The sequence below is a fragment of the Lipotes vexillifer genome, unplaced genomic scaffold (genome assembly GCF_000442215.2).
Source record: "Lipotes vexillifer unplaced genomic scaffold, Lipotes_vexillifer_v1.1 scaffold911, whole genome shotgun sequence".
Classification (NCBI taxonomy): Eukaryota; Metazoa; Chordata; class Mammalia; order Artiodactyla; family Lipotidae; genus Lipotes; species Lipotes vexillifer.
In genome coordinates this window covers 1,110,730-1,128,384 of record NW_006781377.1, presented here as the reverse complement: position 1 = coordinate 1,128,384, position 17,655 = coordinate 1,110,730, and the positions used below count along the sequence as shown (strand labels likewise).

Sequence of the window (17,655 nt, the reverse complement as noted above, 5' to 3'; positions counted from 1 at the left end):
CCATGCTAATTTCTTTTGTCTTATACCTACATTTTCAGAGATTTTCAATAAGGGCTAAGTTATAAATGTGCATCAGTGCTTATGAAATGGGAAGGATCTACAATAATTATTATTCTCATGTTTGCCTCACTTTGTCCAAGGGACGACGTTACGGAGAGACCGAGAAATGGAAGACAAGAGATTCTCATATCCCTCATGATTTGGGGAAAGTTAGCCTTTAGGAAGCTAAGCCTCCTCATCTATAAAATACAACTCACAGATTATTGTAGATCTCTAACAAAGTGTTTATGTGGAAGCACTTTGTAATCACAAATGGTGTGTAAGTTTGTTTTTACTAGATGGTAAAAGAAAAGATGATAAAATAAGAGAGGTGGAAAGAAGAGAAACAACTGAAGAAAGTATTCTAGAGAAGTTTCTACCCACTCAGAACTCCACTGGAAATCAGTTAAAAAAATAAAGAAAGAAAGAAGAGCGTGGGCCTCTGTTTTACACATTCCGTGAAACACTCATCCCCACTCTACACGCCAAAGGTCCCTTTTGCCAACGAGACAGAAGCTATTTATTAATGTACGGCAAATACTGTTTATTGCAGACTTTCCAGCTGACTCATGTGAAAAAGGCACTATGAAAATTAATGAATCTAGATAATCTCTCTAAATGGATTTATGTTAAAATATACAACATTCTTACATAACATCTGTTTTATATATGTGAAATAATATAACATTTAATGACAAAAATCATGTTTTCAAAAATAACATTTGTTGAAGGTTAAGTCTCTTTCTTTTCTCTACCTAGAATCTTTCACAGGATTAAAATATGTGTATATTATTTCTTATTACCAGAAAAACTTGACACAGATAAACTCATAAAATGGCCCCAATTTGCTCTTAACTACTTATATCAATATTCAGAACTGAGGCCTTCATTAAGCAGAATACTGTAACACACACCAATGCAGGCTATTTCCTGTGACAGATTTTGAATGTATATGACCTCTTTTACACTTGTGCTTTCTCCTATATAAGAACACAGTATAGATAATAAGCAGAATATAAACTGAATCAAAATACAAGCTATACAAAGAATTGTGATCAACAGAGCCACGACAGATAAAATGTCTCGGGAATGCTCCAAAGGTTTCTATTTGTATGTCCAAGGCCTTGTTGTATTTTACAGTTCATTAAATGTTTTAATCTTTTTTTTAAAAACTGTTGGCATTAAGAACTTTAAATAAATCTTAACATTCTATTACTGGGTATGTTGGAGAAGAGACCTAAGTAAGCAGAGGCTATAGCCTTTCTAAAGTAAGCTACACCCTGGATGATACATACCATAGTCACAGGCAAAACTGAAATTGTTTAGATTTTGAATCATGGGCAATATCTCTGTTTTGTTGCAATAAATAAACTCACCACTGTCAAAAAAAAAAAAAAAAAGTCTGCTTAGGCATTGAGATGGGGAGGAAATAATTAATCCAACAAAGGAAACCTCACCTTGGTAAAGTAGGCAAAATATTCCCAAGGTGAGAAATTCTGTTTAAAATTTTTTCATTTTAATAAAAATAACGGGCCCAGGAGCAAGTCCTCTGCTTACTTATGTTTGCACTGTTTCTTTATGGCGATACATTCTGTATACCAAGAAATAAGAATCTGACCATTCCCTTCATGGCTTCTTAAAACAAAGCAGGTTGGAATAATGCCAAGAATAATGGAGTTTAAAAACTAATTAGTGACTGCTTCCCTCATCAAAAGATTCCACTCCTGAATCGCTAGCAGCAGCACTGATTTTTTCCTGTCGTCTTCGCATGATTTCTTGCAACTCAGAGCTGCCGTTGTTATCCTGAAAAACAAACATGGTTCGGACGAGATGGTTACTGGTTTGTGAGGCTGCAAATCATGTCATGAAATGGCTTAGGCTAAAAGTTCTTTGTGTTTTTCTTCTCATGTCTCTAAGGGGAAAACTGAAGGCCGCCCTTCATATAAGTGATGATGCTGGACTTTACTAACATCACATTTTCACTTATACTGTGTTAAGGCAATTCATTCACCATGCCTTTCACTTGAACCTGTTAAAGATAAATCAGTAATGCATGTGGAATGCTCTAGATTCCCTGGGGGAAAGAAGAGATTGTACAAGAAGCACAAAAAGATGGTAAATTATCAAAGAATGCTCTTTAGGTCAAGTAAGATACTCATCTATCTACCTTAGGGGATTCTAAATCAGGCCCAAAGACTGGGCTCGGAAGACACCAAGTTTCCTCATACCAAAGGGTTCTGACCTTCTGACATCTTGTTGGCTTTTGTCCTTTCCAAACCTGACCTACAATCCCTATGCACCCTCCTTATTCCTCTCTCATCTACAGAAATCTCTGGCAACACAGGTGAGTAATATGAACCATGAACTAGATGCAAGAGAAGGGCATGATGGGAAGGTGCCTGGGGAAGACGAAGAACCTCAGGTAGGAAGTCTCTGCCTTACTTCACATCCAGAGGAACAGGAGCTAGAGGCCAGGAGCACATGGGAAGTCAGGGGAAATGACAGTGATAGGGAGTCTGGACTGAAGGAATTCAGAAAGATTAGGAATATGGAACTTTCTATCATAACCCTTAAGGAGGAATTTATACATTCTCAACAAAATTAGAAGGTATAATGGTAACAAAACTGCCTCAGAAAAGATATAATCCCGACTCACATTCAATATACAAAAAGTCTAATACAGAATCAACCAAGATGAATGTCGTAGGAAAAATTTCCAAGGGAAATATAATTTCTCCTGAGTGAGAATGGTTACAGGGTTGTATGCACGAAGCTATTTTACTGAGTTATTTAACTGTTGAATTTATACAATAAACCTGCTAGAGATAATTATGTATTGATTTCATGCCAAAGCCTATACCCTTTCATTGGAGTCTAAGTTTAATTTTCATGAAAGCTACTGAGAGCTGTGAGATGTAACAGTTAGAAACTACTACCCTTACACAGCCCACGTTAAGTAGAGTAGGCTATTGAAACCTTAAGTATAGCCAATCTAGAAAACATTTACTCTTTTTCTTTCATAGAAACAACTATAACTAAAGAATTACTCTTCAGGGCCCGCTGTTTTCAATGATCCCTACCTAATATTTTCCCTCTGATTATTTATATGTATAAGCAGGCCTAAGGCACACAGCCACGGTTTTAAGACTTTATAACTTCTAACCTGCTAGAATCTCCAAACTAAATATTAAGGACAGGTAAAAGAGTTCTGGCCTCTTAAGTCATTTACTCACCCGAAGTAAATGAGTAAATAAAATTCCTACAGAGGTAGTGCACGTAAAATGAGAACATCAGGCTTTTCATTAGATATCCAAAAGTATATGAAGCTCAAGCTTCATGTTATAGGAGCACTTATAACAAATCAATCTCCCTGAAAATGGTCGCTAATGGTCTCCAGTGACAGATTACTAAAGCTGAATCAAGTTGAATTCAGCTCTGCATGAAAGGCAAAGAAAGCGACCTATATGGATATAAACATTGTTTCCAGAGCTTTCAAATTGCAGTCCATACTCTTGACTAATGCAGAAAAGCACCACCTTAGGTTGAGAAGTCGTACCTCTAATGCAGCTTTCTGTACAGTAATTTGGCTAAAGACTCTGGCCCCTTCAGGGCAGACGGTTCTCAGTTCATCTTTATTGAGAGAGAAAAGTTGTGCACCATTTAATACTCCAAGACTATTGACAGTTCTGAAAAAACAAAAGAAGGAAAAGAGGGAAATAGAGCATTAAAAATACTGTCTGGATTTGTGGTTGCCAAGGGGGAGGGATGGACTGGGAGTTTGGGGTTAGCAGGTGCAAACTATTATATAGAGGACGGATAAACAACAAGGCCCTACTGTATAGCACAGGGAACTACAGACAATATCCTGGGCTGAACCATAATGGAAAAGAATATAAAAAAGAATGCATACAGGTGTATAAGTGAGCTACTTTGCTGTACAGCAGAAATTAGCACAACATTGTAAATCAACTATACTTCAATAAAAACTAATTAAAAATAGGGCTTCCCTGGTGGCGCAGTGGTTGAGAGTCCGCCTGCCGATGCAGGGGACACGGGTTCATGCCCCGGTCCGGGAGGATCCCACATGCCGCGGAGCGGCTGGGCCCGTGAGCCATGGCCGCTGAGCCTGCGCGTCTGGAGCCTGTGCTCCGCAACTGGAGAGGCCACAACAGAAAGGCGCCCGCGTACCGCAAAAAAAAAAAAATTAAAACAAACAAACAAACAAATAAATAAATAAAATACTGTCTGGATAAAACAAAAGAAAGATTTCTGGTCCTGCTACAACCTCTCTTCTCTAGGTGTTCCATACACTGGAACTCATAAATGGTACTAGAGTGCTTAGGGCAATGACAGGGGACGGTCATGATAACGACCCTGAGGCTATATAAGATCATTGATCATGAAGTGTCAAAAAAGAGTCAACTGGGTTTATTATCTTTACTGTGTATTACCAGTTTCTTGAAATTTGGTGTTTCGTAGAAGGAATGGATAACTTTCTAGTAGCCAGGCAACTGACTAACCAGTGTACCTCATGCTTTCAGTCACACTGGGTGAGTTTATAATGTGTCAAGTGCTCTTGAATATGTATTAGTCAAGCAGTTCAAATACATATATTCAAATATGCTTACCAAATATACAAGAAAATGTTTACAAGTTTTTTTTTGTTTTTGTTTTTGTTTTGTGGTACGTGGGCCTCTCACTGTTGTGGCCTCTCCCGTTGTGGAGCACAGGCTCCGAGGCCATGGCTCACGGGCCTAGCCACTCCGTGGCAAGTGGGATCTTCCCGGACTGGGGCACGAACCCGTGACCCCTGCATCGGCAGGCAGACTCTCAACCACTGCGCCACCAGGGAAGCCCCTACAAGTTTTTAATTATAGACAAATAGAAACTTCACTGTGGCTTTCCTAAAGGAAAGCTCTATTAGATTATAAGCTACAATAAGTAACGTCACCTATTTTTCATTTGCCTGGGATCTCTATGCTGCAGCAGGAGAAAACGTTCTGCTTTATGTCCTCTGTGGTCTGGGGAGTCTAGGTAAGACTACAGTCCCATCCTGTGTGACCCTCTGAGGCAGAAAGACAGCCACCTGCCTCAAAGCTGCCAAGAGACTGCTTGAGGGACCAACGATGAACAGAGACCACCATCTAGAAAATGGGGTGCCATCAAATGATAGTTATTTCTGCTTCCTCCAATTTTTTTTTTTTAGCTATAAATGGCTAGAGTCATTTCCTGAGCATGGAAACAGATGCAGTTCGGGTTCTCACATTTTCTAAGAGTCACTTGTGACATCTTAGTGATCAAATTGAAAACACTGCATGTTAAACACACAGAACTGTGAAGTATCCCCAGAGAGACTTACACAGGGTTGAACCCCTTTGACTGCAACCATGTCTTCACATCCTCTGGGGTGGAGTCATAAGTGATATTGACAACTGGCACATTCTGCCGTGGCACGTGGAACTTCTTTTGGGCGGCGCTCCGACCAATGGTCAGTCTGTGGATGAGTTCATCCTGCACTTCCTCCATCTGGGATTTCCTTCCTAGATACCAACACAGAGGAGGTTAGTTCTGAAAGCCCTAACAGTTGTTGCTCTCTCTAGAACCCCAATGTCAAGAATCCTTTGACTCCAACAGGACTTACGATCTAGTATTCCTACCATCTTTCCTTTCATCCTCACCAAGTATAAACTCCGTGATCAATTATTAAAATCACTCCTTGTCTCTTCTTTCTTCATTGTATTCATCTGGCAAGCCCCCCCACCCTTGTTAAATCTCACTTTCTGTTTATTCTGTGCTGCACCTGCACACCGAACAGAACACAACAATGCTGAGTGAGCTCATGTTAAATTCATGATCATGAACCTCCACTGGGCTGTTAATGCTCTGTGACATTGATACTACATTTCCCGAGGCCAGTGGCTTTCAACTGGGGGAAATTTTAACCACAGGGTACATCTGGCAATGGCTAGAGATACTTTGGGATGTCACAAACAGGGGGCAAGGGGGAAGGAAGCTACAGTCATGCAGTGGGTGGAGGCCCGGGATGCACAAAATATTCTGCAGTGCACACAGGTCACGTTGCTACATTAGAGAATTATCTAGCCCCAAACGTCCACAGGGGCTCAGGTTGAGAAATCCTGCCTGGGACCGTATAACTGTCCATGGTCAGACAAGTATTTCCTATCTTCTTCCTTCTGCAAACCTCCAGTTCCCAGTCCTCAGTGCTCTCCCTGAGCTGATGATCTCACTTGCATAATTTCTGAGTAAAATAAAGAAGTTAAAAGAAAACCTCCCGAAGTCCCCCCAGCAGCTCTCCTTACCACTGGCACTTTCCCCGTACACTCTGCCAGCCTTCCTTCTATTACATTATAGATGAACTGTTTCCACTCTCCTCAGGCCAGCCCTTCTACATGTGTACTAGACTCCATGTCCTCTGTCTGTTTGAATACTTTGACAGTAATTTCCCCCCTGCTTCTCCCATGTTATCAATTTTCCTCTTTTACTGAATCATTTCATCCGCTTACAAGCATGCTATTATTTTATTTCTCTCATGTTTAAATAAGCCCTTTCTTAACCCCACATCCCCTGCCAGCTACTGCCCATTTCTCTGCTCCCCCTTTAGCAAAACTCCACGAGAAGCTGTCTATACCAGCTGACTCCAATTCTCATTCTCCAATTTCCTCTTAAATTCACTGCGATTAGGCTTTTGGCCCCATCCCTCCATATGCCATTTTGCTATACTCCAATGGTCGATTCCCAGTTGTTTCCTCATTGAATCTATCAACAACATTTGAAGAAGGCGCTCCCTCCTTGAAACACTTTCTTCTTATGGCCTTCAGGACACCACATTCTCTGATTTTCCTCCTGTCTTACTGGCCTCTCCTCAGCATCCTTTTCTCAGACGCTCATCTCATCTCCCCAACTCTCCAGGCCACAGTCCTTGGACCTCTTCTCTGTCTGCACTCACTCCATCAATGATTGTTGTGCCTGGTCTCCTGGTTTTAAATGCCATTTAAAAGCTGATGACTACCCAAATTATTTCTCTAGTCCAGACTGGTCCTCAGAACTCTAGACCAATACACATCAACTGTCTATTTGATATATTTATTGGATGTCTATTAGCTATCTCAAACATAACATGCTCAAATCTGAATTACTCATCTTCCTCCTGAAGCTTACTTTTATGCTAGACTTCCCAACTTGGTAATTCTACTTTTCCAGTTCCCCCAACAAAATACCATGTAGGTATGCCTGACTCCCCTTTGCCCTCGATTATATCCAATCCATCGGCAAATCCTGTTGGTCCTACCATTAGAATACACCACACATCCCAATCACTTCACTCCATTTTTTTCTCTTAGCAGCCTGGTCTGAGCCACCAGCCTATTTACAGGTCTCTCTGCTTCTACTCTCCATGACCCCACTCTTTACTCTTCATCCTTTTCTCAGTATAACAGATAAAGTGATGCATTTAAAATGTGAGTCAGATACACACACACACACACACACACACACACACACACACACACACACACAGATACATTATTTGTATATCACCTTCAAGAATTAAGTGCAAAGAACTGATATAGTAATCCAATTAACTAACTTGGCAAGTGACAGTGACCTGGTCACTAAGGAAGCTTTTGTGACCATTGTTCTGATTTTTTTTTTCAGGGAAAGTATTTTTAGAAAGTGTTTGGTACCCCTGGGAAATAAATGAAAGTGTGAAATAATCAAATAGTGTTACTGCAGCCTAATTTTTTTTAATGCCTCAAGTACTCAGGAAACCTTTTGAAAAAGAAAGAAGTCAAAAGAAAGAGAAATAAGAGAAGGGAAGGGAGGAAAGGAGGGAGGATGAGGGGGCTAAAGAGAGTAAGAGGGAATATTATTGATTGTTACATTTAAGTAATACAGGGCATGCATTTCATTAGTTAACGCTTTTAAATCAGTACAATGTAGTCACACTGCCATACAACACTGGAGTACATCTCAAAGAAATACAACAAGTATCGCCACACTAAAATAGTTATCTCCTTATCTGTTGACTTAGCCACTGTGGGATCATTTCCAGTCTGCAGCATAACCTCTTCCCAGGGAATATAAAAACCTCTTCTAATGTGTTCCTGGCCTTGGTTTCCATTTGCAACGTTCTAGCACATAACAACACACCAGACTAACTTTACACCTCTTTCTAAAACAACACTTCTGATTACAAAAGATTAAACTCATATAAAAGGACTAACATTTCAAAGGAAATGGAAGACATGCAAAACAACTGAAGCATTGGTATCTTCAAAAGTGATGAAGAGAAGCTTTTTGAATCTTATGACAAGTCAAACTGAATAGCTTATATGACACAGGGCTCCAAGCAGCTAGTTTGAATAAATGCAGTAAACACTTCAGAAAAGGAGCCGGGTTCTCGCTACTTGTGACATTTTAGAAATAGGCCTGTTGACTTTTTTTCCTTGTTCATAGCTATTTGGTAACATTTTTATGGGTGAGTATTCAATTTACAGCTCCTTCCGTTTTACTCTTATCAGAAGTCTAGGCCATAAGCAGAGAACGCAAGTACCACAAAAGGTATATTTTGAAAGAGACCTGGTTACCAATAAAGAAGCATGTCTATTTGGTTCTAAAAAGACTGTTGAGAAGCCCCAGTATTCGTTCAGTAGAAATGTTCTTCAAAAACGTGCTCAAGAAAGAAAGCTATCAAGAAAATATTTGTTTTATAAAAAGGACTACATTTAATGTCAAACTATACTTCTGAGCTATCTTTAAAAGGAAAATTACATAAGTAAATGCAAAATTTTATTAGTTTAAGGAAACAAGTACATGTGTAAAGTTGGGGACATATGTTTATGTTTTACATACCAGTGTCACCCTTTGACTTATGAAAAACAGACTTGAAAATGATGAGTCACAATTATCAGGCGGGTTCTCTATCTTTAAAGTATTCTAACCATGTCTCTTTCCCATTAGGTTATTCTTAGTTTCTTAGACTAGGACAAAGAACAAACTGTCCCAGCCCACAGACTGTTCCAAAACTGGGCCTGGACGCCTATGAACCCTGATCCCAGGCCTGGAAAAAGAGTGCCACTGTGTCAAAGATTACCGCGCTGACGTAACAAAGAAGGGAGATGTTATAAACTTGTGGGAAGAATGAAGAAAGTTTCTGAGAGGAAAATTTTCCTTAGGGAAATCAATAAAAACATTTACAGAACTTTCTCATCTCAAAACTATGTCTTTCGTGTCTGAAAAAAAATAAAAGCATCTTTTCAAAAAATACACAAAAATATTTTAAAATTTAGTTGCCAGTTATATTTATGCACACACACTCTCTCACACACACATGCACAGGCATAGTTGTTTTTGCCACACAGAAAGAGCTAATCATTTTTCCAAAACCTCAGTTTTCCATTAGATCTTTGGTAAGGTTAAGACATGGATGAGAAGGTAATTTAAATTGGCTATACTTCAGCTGAGAAAGTAATGTATAAAAGTAGGTTTGTGCTTATTGCATTTAACCAGAATTTCTAGAACAACTAAATAGTAATAGTTTCAGTGTCTTCTTTTTAATTTTTTTTAAATCAAGAGTGACCACAACTGAAGAGATAGGGCTATGATTTACTGAGATGAGAACTTGAATCTTAAGTTCCAATCTCAGCTATAAAGTTAATAGTTCAAAACTTGTACCTGGACTCGGGCACAGGGAGCCTGCTGAGCTCCCAGTCTAATCCCCTGCCCTTTCCAGGTCACGTGGGTCCTTGGGGGCATAGGAAGGAGGCCGAGGGGAGAACAGGAGATGCAGGCGGGAGATGCCCTCAGGGAGGAGTGGGAGAGAAGCGGAGGGCGATTGCCCTGCACACTCGGGCAGTGGGAGCCTGCTGAGCTCCCAGGCCGATCCCCCGCCCTCCAAACCCCCCTCCAGGCCACGTGGGTCCTTGGGGGCAGAGGAGGGAGGCTGGGGAGATCAGGAGAGGCAGGCGGGAGGGGCCCTCCCAGAACCCAGACCAGAGGAGGGCATTTGCCCCACACACTCAAGCCCAGGAAGCCTGCTAGGCCCCCAGGTGAGGTCTCCCGCCCTCTGAGACTGGGGTGGGGGGCACGCCTGGGCCCCTTCTGTTCCTTGAGCCTAAGCCCCACCCCCCACAGCCCCCAGGGCCTTTTCCAGCCCTGTAGGTCCTGAGCATTGGCCCCACCCATCCCCCACTTTGTTTTCCTTTCCCTCCTCCTCTTTTTCACTATTGTGGTACTGATGTACCTTCTGGTTGTTGATTCATCTATATTTTTATTTTTACATTCTTTCTATCATATCTGTTAGTTTCCTAGTCTGATTTTATTTTTTACTTTGTTGTTTCTCTCTCTCTCTTTTTTTTTTTGCCACCCCACGTGGCTTGCAGGATCTTGATTTGCGAGCCTGGGGTTGAGGGGAGCTCCTGCAGTGGGAGCTCCAAGTCTGAACCACTGGACTATCAGAGAACCTCAGACCCCAGGGAATATTCATCAGAGTGAGGTCTCACAGAGTTCCTCATCTCAGCACCAAGACTCAGCTCAACCCAATAACCTACAAACTCCAGTGTTGGAAGCCTCAGGCCAAACGACCAGTAAAACAGGAACACAATCGCACACATTAAAAAAAAAAAAAATGAGATGGCAAAAAAAAATGTCACAGATGACAGAGCAAGGTAAAACCCTACAAGACCAAATAAATGAAGAGGAAATAGGCAATCTACCTGAAAAAGAATTCAGAGTAATGATAGTTAAGATGAACCAGAATCTTGGAAATAGAATGGAAGCATGGATTGAGCAAATACAAGAAATGTTTAACAAAGATCTAGAAGAACTAAAGAACAAACAGATGAAAACACAGTAACTGAAATGAAAAATACACTAGAAGGAATCAATAACAGAATAACGGAGGCAGAAGAATGAATAAGTGAGCTGCAAGACAAAACGGTCGAAATAACTGCCAGGGAGCAGAATAAAGAAAAAAGAATGAAAAGAATTGAAGACAATCTCAGAGACTTCTGGGACAACACCAAACGTACCAACATTCAAATTATAGGGGTCCCAGAGGAAGGAGGGAAAAAGAAAGGGTCTGAGAAAATATTTGAAGAGATTATAGTCGAAAACTTCCCTAACATGGGAAAGAAAATAGTCACCCAAGTCCAGGAAGCATGGAGAGTCCCATACAGGATAAACTCTAGGAAAAACACACCAAGACACATATCAATCAAACTAACAAAAATTAAATTCAAAGAAAAAGTATTAAAAGCAGCATGGGAAAAACAAAAAATAACATACAAAGGAATCCCCATAAGGCTGTCAGCTGACTTTTCAGTGGAAATTCTGCAGGCCAGAGGGAGTGGCAGGATATACTTAAAGTGATGAAAGAGCAAAACCTATAACCAAGATTACTCTACCCAGCAAGGATCTCATTCAGATTCAATGGAGAAGTCAAAAGCTTTTCAGACAAACAAAAGCTAAGAGAATTCAGCACCACCAAACCAGCTTTACAACAAATGCTAAAGAAACTCCTCTAAGCGGGAAACACAGAGAAGAAAAAGGCCCACAAAAACAAAACAATTAAGAAAATGGCAACAGGAACATACATATCGACAATAACCCTGAATGTAAATGCCCCAACCAAAAGACACAGACTGGCTGAATGGATACAAAAACAAGACCCATATGTATGCTGTCTACAAGAGACCCATTTCAGACCTAGGGACACATACAGACTGAAAGTGAAGGGATGGAAAAAGATATTTCATGCAAATGGAAATCAAAAGATACTTGTATCAGATAAAATATACTTTAAAATAAAGACTATTACAAGAGATAAGGAGGGACACTACATAATGATCAAAGGATCAATCCAAGAAGATATAACAATTATAAATGTTTATGCACCCAACATAGGAGCACCACAATACATAAGGCAAATGCTAACAACCACGAAAGGAGAAATCGACAGTAACACAATAAGAGTAGGGGACTTTAATATCCCACTTACACCAATGGACAGATCATCCAAACAGAAAATAAATAAGGAAACACAAGCTTTAAATGACACAACTGACCAGATAGATCTAATTGATATTTATAGAACATTCCACCCAGAGTGGCAGAATACACTTTCTTCTCAAGTGCGCATGGAGCATTCTCCAGGATAGATCTCATCTTGGGTCACAAATCAAGCCTCAGTAAATTTAAGAAAATTGAAATCATATCAAGCATCTTTTCTGACCACAATGGTACGAGATTGGAAATCAATTACAGGAAAAAAAACTGTAAAAAATACAAATACATGGATACTAAACAGTGTGCAACTAAATAACCAAGAGATCACTGAAGAAATCAAAAAAATACATAGAAACAAATGACAATGAAACATGACAACCCAAAACCTATGGGACGCAGCAAAAGCAGTTCTAAGAGGAAAGGTTATAGCAATTCAATCTCACCTCAACAAACAAGAAAAACCTCAAATAAACAATCTAACCCTACACTTAAAACAACTAGAGAAAGAAGAACAAAGGAAACCCAAATTCCGTAGAAGGAAAGAAATCACAAAGATCAGAGCAGAAATAAATGAAAGAGAAACGAAGAAAACAATAGCAAGATCAATAAAACTAAAAGCTGGTTTTTTGAGAAGATAAACAAAATTGATAAACCCTTAGCCAGATTCATCAAGAAAAAAAGGGAGAGGACGTAAATCAATAAAATTAGAAATGAAAACGGAGAAATCACAACTGACACTGCAGAAATACAAAGGACTATAAGAGACTATTACAAACAACGATATGCCAATAAAATGGACAACCACGATGAAGTGGACAAATTCCAGGAAAGGTACAATTCTCCAAGACTGAACCAGGAAGAACTAGAAATATAAACAGACCTATCACAAGTAATGAAAGTGAAACCGTAATTAAAAATCTTCCAACAAACAAAAGTCCAGGTCCAGATGGCTTCACAGGTGAATTCTATCAAACATTTAGAGAAGAGCTAAGACCTATCCTTCTCAAACTCTTCCAAAAAATTGCAGAGGAAGGAACAGTCCCAAACTCATTCTATGAAGCCACCATCACCCTGATACCAAAACCAGAAAAAAGATATCACAAAAAAGGAAAATCATAGACCAATAACACTGATGAACACATATGCAAAAATCCTCAACAAAATACTAGCAAACAAAATCCAAGAGCACATTAAAAGGATCATACATCATGATCAAGTGGGATTTATCCCAGGGATGCAAGGATCCTTCAAAATAGGCAAATCATTCAATGTGATACACTATATTAACAAATTAGGGAATAAAAACCATATGATCACCTCAATAGATGCAGAAAAAGCTTTTGACAAAATTCAACACCGATTTATGATAAAAAAAAACTCTCCAGAAAATGGGCACAGAGGGAACCTACCTCAACATAATAAAGACCATATGACAAACCCACAGTGAGCATCAAACTCAATGGTGAAAAACTGAAAGCATTTCTACTAGGATCAGGAAAAAGGCAAGGATGTCCACTCTCGCCACTCCTATTCAACATAGTTTTGGAAGTCCTAGCCACAGCAATCATAGAAGAAAAAGAAATAAAAGGAATACAAATTGGAAATGAAGAAGTAAAACTGTCACTGTTTGCAGAGGACATGATACTATACACAGAGAATCCTAAAGATGCCACCAGAAAACTAGAACTAATCAGTGAGTTTGGTAAGGTTGCAGGATACAAAATTAATGCATAGAAATCCATGGCATTCCTATACACCAACAATGAAAAATCAGAAAGAGAAATTAAGGAAACACTCCCATTTACTGTTGCAACAAAAAGAATAAAATACCTAGGAATAAACCTGCCTAAGGAGGTGAAAGACTTGTACTCAGAAAACTATAGAACACTGATGAAAGAAATCAAAGATGACATAAACAGATGGAGAAATATACCACGTTCTTGGATTGGAAGAATCAATATTGTGAAAATGACTATACTACCCAAAGCAATCTACAGATTCAATGCAGTCCCTATCAAACTACCAATGGCATTCTTCACAGAATTAGAACAAAAAATCTTACAATTCACGTGGAAACACAAAAGACCCCGAATAGCCAAAGCAATCTTGAGAAAGAAAAACGGAGGTGGAGGAATCAGGCTCCCCAACTTCAAACTATACCACAAAGCTACAGTAATCAAGACACAATGGTACTGGCACAGAAACAGGAATATAGATCAATGATACAGGACAGAACGCCCAGAGATAAGCCCACGCACATATGGGCACCTAATTTATGAGAAAGGAGGCAAGAACATACAACGCAGAAAAGACAACCTCTTCAATAAGTGGTACTGGGAAAACTGGACAGCTACATGTAAAAGAATGAAATTAGAACACTACCTAACACCATACACAAAAATAAACTCCAAATGGATTAAAGACTTAAATGTAAGACCAGACACTATAAAACTTCTAGAGGAAAACATACGAAAAACACTCTGACATAAACCACAGAAAGATCTTTTTTGACCCACCTCCTAGAGTAATGGAAATAAAAACAAAAATAAACAAATGCGACTTAATTACACTTAAAAGCTTTTGCACAGCAAAGGAAACCATACACAAGACAAAAAGACAACCCTCAGAATAGGAGAAAATATTTTCAAATGAAACAACAGACAAAGGATTAATCTCCAAAATATACAAACAGCTCATGAGGCTCAATATCAAAAAAACAATCCAGTTAAAAAATGGGCGGAAGACCTAAATAGACGTTTCACCAAGGGAGACCTACAGAGGGCCAAGAGGCACATGAAAAGATGCTCAACATCACTAATTATTAGAGAAATGCAAATCAAAGCTACAGTGAGGTATCACCTCACGCCAGTCAGAATGGCCATTACCAAAAAAGGTAGAAACAATAAATGCTGCAAAGGGTGTGGTGAAAAGGGAACCCTCCTACACTGTTGGTGGGAATGTAAATTGATACAACCACTATGGAAAACAGTACGGAGGTTCCTTAAAAAACTAAAAATAGAACTACCATACGACCCAGCAATCCCACTGCTGGGCATATAGCCTGAGAAAACCATAATTCAAAAAGAGACATACCACAGTGTTCACTGCAGCACTATTTACATTAGCCAGGACATGGAACCAACCTAGATGTCCATCGACAGATGAATGGATGAAGATGTGGCACATATATACAATGGAATATTACTCAGCCATAAAAAAGAGGTGAAATTGCGTTATTTGTAGTGAGGTGGATGGACTTAGAGTCTGTCATACAGAGTGAAGTAAGTCAGAAAGAGAAAAACAAATACCATGTGCCAACGCATATATATGGAATCTAAAAAAAAACCCAAAACAAATGGTACTGATGAACCTAGTTGCAGGGCAGGAATAAAGAGGTAGATATAGAGAATGGACTTGATGACATGGGGTGGGAGGGTGAAGCTGGGGCGAAGAGAGAGCAGCATTGACATATACACTACCGAATGTAAAATCGTTGGTGGGAAGCAGCAGCACAGCACAGGGAGATCGGCTCTGTGCTTTGCGATGACCTAGAGGGGTGGGATAGGGAGGATGGGAGGGAGGCTCAAGAGGGAGGGGATATGGGGACATGTGTATGCATATGGCTGATTCTCTTTGTTGTGCAACAGAAACTAACATAGTACTGTGAAGCAATTAAACTCCAGTAAAGATGTATTAAAAAAAAAAATAATAAAAAAACTTGTATCTGGATGCCAGAGATGAGATTTGATATGAAGACAAATTTTCAAGTCACTCCTTTTCCAACAGTATAAACAATGTTGAAAGAAATGAAAACAGAGTGATCATCTACAGTAAAAGTATGTTTATATGAGAAAAGAACCCAGAACTGAGCCCTACGAGAAGCCATTTGAGAGAATGAAAAATATCCTTTACACACACATACACTTTATATACTTTTATCATACTAAGGAAATATCTTCCTGGCTCTAGTCTTCCAAGAATTTTTATGTATCAAGTATCGATAAAGCAAAGTAATTTTATAATACTTTAAAAAACATAATTTGAAGATTAAACAGACAAGATAAAATATGCTACAAGATAAAACAAAGTAAAAATTATCTTAGAATTATCTTCAGTTTTCAAATTATCCACCCTGCTGTTCCCAAGTACTAACAAGGATAATCCAAAGTTGGCCATAGGGTCTTTTGTTTTAACTTATTTAAATCCGGTTTTCAGACTTAACCACTCACATGAAAAATAAAACTTCAATTTATGAAAGTATGAAGTTGAAGTCTAAAATTCTGAATTTGGAGGGCAAATTTGAAAGTGCTATTGGCAGGTTTATTAAGCTAGTGTGACTGTGTGTGTATATAGACACACACACACACACACACTATATATATATATATATATATATATATATATATATATATATATATATGTATGGCAAATATCAGGAAGAGAAGCAGGAAAACTATGATGGTGATACTGATGACGATAAGAGTAAATATTTACTAACTGCTTATAATGTGTCATATTGGTTAAAATCAATCAGGCTTTTTCAGCCTCAGTACCATCGATATTTTGGGCCAGATGATTCTGTTGTGTGTGTGTGAGCGGGGAGACGGACGCTGTCCTGTTCATCTTAGGATGTTGTTAACTACATCCCTAACTTCTACTTATTATAATAGATGGCAGTAAGCATCCACCCAATTGTGATCAAAATATGTCTCCAGACAAATACCAAATGTCCCCAGGGGAAGGGGGTAAAATCACCCCTGGCTGAGAACGACTGGTCTAAAGGCTTTATATGCATTATTTCATGAAATCCTCACAATTGTCCTATGAAGCAGATATCACTAGCCCCCCCTTTTCAGATATTAAAGCATACAGAGGATCATTAAATTCTTGACAGTCTCATGGCCAGCAAGTGATATTTCACTATACAAACTCAAGCATGTCTGGCTCCAGAGTCTGTATTCAATCACCACAATATATTGGAATATGTAGAAATACACCCATTAGAGAGTAGACAGAACTTCCTGTTTCTCAGAATTACTTGGAGGATGAGAAATGAGGTGAAAATCTTTGCAGTCTATGGAGTACCGTGCAAGGACTATTCTGTATATTTAATAGTATTTATTACCAGCAGAACCAATAATAAACAATTTTTACTTAGAGTGCTTTTAATTCCCAGGAGAAACTGTATATTTTTTGCCTCCCTAGGAAACTTACGGTCAACAGGAACTTGTTTTTGTCGTTGGCTATCTCGCACAATACTGCCACCACTCTCACTGGAGCTGCTGTTCTGACGGGTTACATTTGCTGGGACCTTTGACACAGGAACAGGTGCTGAAGCAGAAGGTGGGAGGGGAACAGGAACAGGAGCTGGTGTTGGAGGAGGTGATGGAGCAGAGGGAATGTCAGTTGCTCTTGGACCATACTCCATCCTTTGTTTCTATAAAAAGACAAATCATTAATTCGGAATTGTGAAAATATAAAACTAGGCTAGGAAAACAAATTATACTTTGACAGGACCCTGTTGGCTATTTATTTGTAAACTTCCTTGCAAATCCATAGCAAATGTGTGTGTGTTAATATATATACATACAT

At 39.2% G+C, this 17,655-nt stretch overlaps 1 protein-coding gene across 1 annotated transcript in view; it reads right to left on the bottom strand.

The window, feature by feature from the left end:
- Positions 1 to 1,728: 1,728 nt before the first annotated feature.
- Positions 1,729 to 17,655, bottom strand: part of EPS8 (EGFR pathway substrate 8, signaling adaptor) — a 70,401-nt gene continuing 54,474 nt past the window's right edge. The window contains exons 17-20 of the mRNA XM_007454617.1: positions 17,278 to 17,500; positions 5,399 to 5,579; positions 3,596 to 3,725; positions 1,729 to 1,842 (exon numbers count right to left, since the gene is read on the bottom strand). Of these exons, the coding sequence (XP_007454679.1) occupies positions 1,729 to 1,842; positions 3,596 to 3,725; positions 5,399 to 5,579; positions 17,278 to 17,500 (648 nt within the window). The remainder of the gene's footprint in view (positions 1,843 to 3,595; positions 3,726 to 5,398; positions 5,580 to 17,277; positions 17,501 to 17,655) is intronic.